The sequence below is a fragment of the Wasmannia auropunctata genome, unplaced genomic scaffold (genome assembly GCF_000956235.1).
Source record: "Wasmannia auropunctata unplaced genomic scaffold, wasmannia.A_1.0 LD336083.1, whole genome shotgun sequence".
Classification (NCBI taxonomy): Eukaryota; Metazoa; Arthropoda; class Insecta; order Hymenoptera; family Formicidae; genus Wasmannia; species Wasmannia auropunctata.
The window spans coordinates 114,726-117,697 of NW_012026807.1; the positions used below are offsets into that span (position 1 = coordinate 114,726).

General features: G+C 41.2%; 1 protein-coding gene across 1 annotated transcript in view; it reads right to left on the reverse strand.

Moving 5' to 3' along the window:
• Window positions 1-811, reverse strand: part of LOC105448717 — a 1,981-nt gene extending 1,170 nt beyond the window's left edge. The window contains exon 1 of the mRNA XM_011687460.1: window positions 518-811. Within this exon, the coding sequence (XP_011685762.1) occupies window positions 518-811 (294 nt within the window). The remainder of the gene's footprint in view (window positions 1-517) is intronic.
• Window positions 812-2,972: the final 2,161 nt, after the last annotated feature.

Here is a 2,972-nt window from a genome sequence, read left to right on the forward strand (position 1 = left end):
CGCATGTCCTGCCGGTCCGACGTTCCGAGGGAGAGAGAGCGTGTGAGCCTCTCCTTTTGCCGGCAAACTCCGCGCTCCTCTGCTCCGATTTCAGCGCCCTGCGTCTGCGCAATTATCTGGAGCATCCGAGTGCTCCGGCGCTTGATTTGAAATTGGCTTTACTTTTCCCTTTTTCCAACACATCCCCGCAATTTCAAATCGGGCGTTACAACAACAAAAAATCCGAATACAACTGAACAAAAAAAAATCTTAACTCAATTTGCATCCACACACGCATACTCATACAGTTTAACACAGTAGGCTTTCTCTATGCATCACAAATTTGTTCGCGTTTAACGGTTTTGTCAGTATGTCTGCCGTTTGCGTTTCACTCGGGCAATAGAACAAATTCAACAACCCTTCATTAACCTTTTCGCATATAAAATGGTATCGAACGTCAATATGCTTGCTTCTTTTATTTAATTTTTCTGTTTCAATTAATCTTATCGCTACTCTGATTGTCTATATTTAGACTTACATTTATTTTATGCTTACAGATTTCTTTGATCAGATTCTTTAAGTAAAGAGTTTCTTTGCAGCATTCGGCTGCGGCAATGAATTCAGCTTCCGTGCTTGACAAAGCTACTATCGGCTGTTTACGAGAACACCAGCTAATCGGAGCTCCTTCGAAAAATATAACGTATCCGGTAGTACTCTTTCGCGTCTCTATATCGCCCGCGTAATCCGCATCACAGGATACATCTAATTTGTTTATTTCTCTTTTCCTTTTATATTCTAATCCTAACTTAATACTACCTTTTACATACTTCATAGTGCGCTTCAGTTTCGATACGTCACTTACGGTTGGTTTCTCAACCTTCCTACTTAGTTTATTCACCGCATACGCAATATCTGGGCGTGTTCTATTCGATAAGTACAGTAGGTTCCCAATTGCCTCTCTGTACGAAAAGTTGGTCCCTTCGGTATTTCCGTCATCCATCTTCTTTGTATCGGTATGTTACACGGTAACATCGGTACGGTACTCTTTTTTGCGTCTTCCATCCTATACTTATTTATTAGATCTGAAATATAAGTCTGTTGAGTCAATTTTATACCTTTTACGCCTTTTTCGATTTGTATCCCGAGAAAGTTATCAGGATTTAACGTCCATTTAGTCTCAAATGTTTTTTCCATCTGCGCAATGAATTTTTTCATTTGATCGATATCTCGTCCTAGCAGTAAACCATCGTCTACATAAAACGCGACTATGAGATTTGCCATTTCATTTTTCCATATTGTGGAATCAGTTTTAAGCGGCCGGAAACCTGTTTTACTCAAAAACAACGTGAATTTGTTATTCCAGCACAGAGGCGCTTGTTTTAGACCATACAGCGCCTTCTTCAGTTTGCATACTTTATTACCAACCGAAAATCCTTCCGGAGGTCGCATATATATTTCCTCTTTTAAGGTTCCATACAAAAATGCAGTCTTTATGTCAAATTTCAGATAATTATAGTTACAACTAGCTATTAACGCAAACAATATACGCAACGACGCACTATCTAGAACAGGACTATATGTTTCTCCGTAGTCTATGCCCTGCCGCTGTTCACAGCCTCGTATGACTAAACGCGCTTTGTAAGTCCCATCATCTTTTATTTTAAATATCCATTTATTACTCAGTAACCTTTTTTTTCCTACCTATTCTTTATCAACTAGTTCCCAGGTTGAGTTGTTCTGCAAAGACTCCTTCTCTTTCCGTATCGCTTCTCTCCATTTGAGTCTGTCTGGCCCTTCGACAGCTTCTTTATAAGTTAGTAGAACATGCTCGTCGTATCTCCTTGGTTTCCTTCTCGGCCTGTCCGATCTCCTGAGTCGACTCTCCACTGGTTGGCTTATCTCGTCAGGTTCTGTCTCTCCGCCCCACTGTCACTTGACTCATTCCCTGTGTGCGTATCTTGGAACAGCTCGTTCTCATCCGAAGAGTCTTCTATTTCTATTACTTTATTTTCTTCATTTTCAGCTTCTCTGTCTTCTTCCCTATTTTCTGTTTCTTCTACTCCTTCTTCTGCTTCCGCATCTAACTCTTCCATATTTATTTTGTCCTTTCGAGCTGGTCTTCTCCGCTTCTCATCAAATGCTATGTCTCTCCGTATAATAATTTTCCTCTTGGTTTCGTCCCACAATCTATAACCGTTCGGACTATATCCGACAAAGATAAATTGTTTGCTACGTTCATCCAGCTTCTTCAACTGTCCTAGTTCCTTGGAGTACGCTTTACATCCGAATACGCGGCAATTAGACAAATCCAGCATCCTATCCATCCAGAGATGATAAGGCGTAGTCTGTAATGACTCAGTCGGACTTCTGTTCAGAATGTATGCCGCTACTCTGACTGCTTCTCCCCACATTTCTTTTCCAAGACCAGAATCGAATATCATGGCCCGTGCTTTTTCAAGTAGAGTTCTGTTCAATCGCTCAGCTCTGCCATTCTGTTGTGGAATGTAGGGCACTGTGAAGTCTAGTTTGATACCTCTCTGTCTGCAGTACGTTTTCATTTTATCATTTGTATACTCAGTACCGTTGTCACATCTCAGTTTACAGACCTTTGTTTTCCACTTTGTTTCCACTTCTTCCGCGTATTCTTTGAATCTGTCAAACACTTCAAATTTTCCCTTCATAAGATAAACCGACGTGTGGTGTGTATAGTCATCCAGAAATGTTACGATGTATCTATTGCCGTCCCAAGTAATTGGATCAATCGGTCCGCAAACGTCCGAGTGTATAATTTCTAACGCTCCTGTCGCTCGGGTTCTCTCCTTATCGAAAGGTTTTCGCGTCTGCTTCGCTCGCATGCACACGTCACACAGATCGTTCTCTTCTTCAGGTACGTCCTTTTCCTTTACTACTATTCCCTGAGACATTTTTTGTAGTTTCTTCAGTTGAGCACTTCCGATATGAGCAAGTCTTCTGTGCCATCGCTCCAACGAATT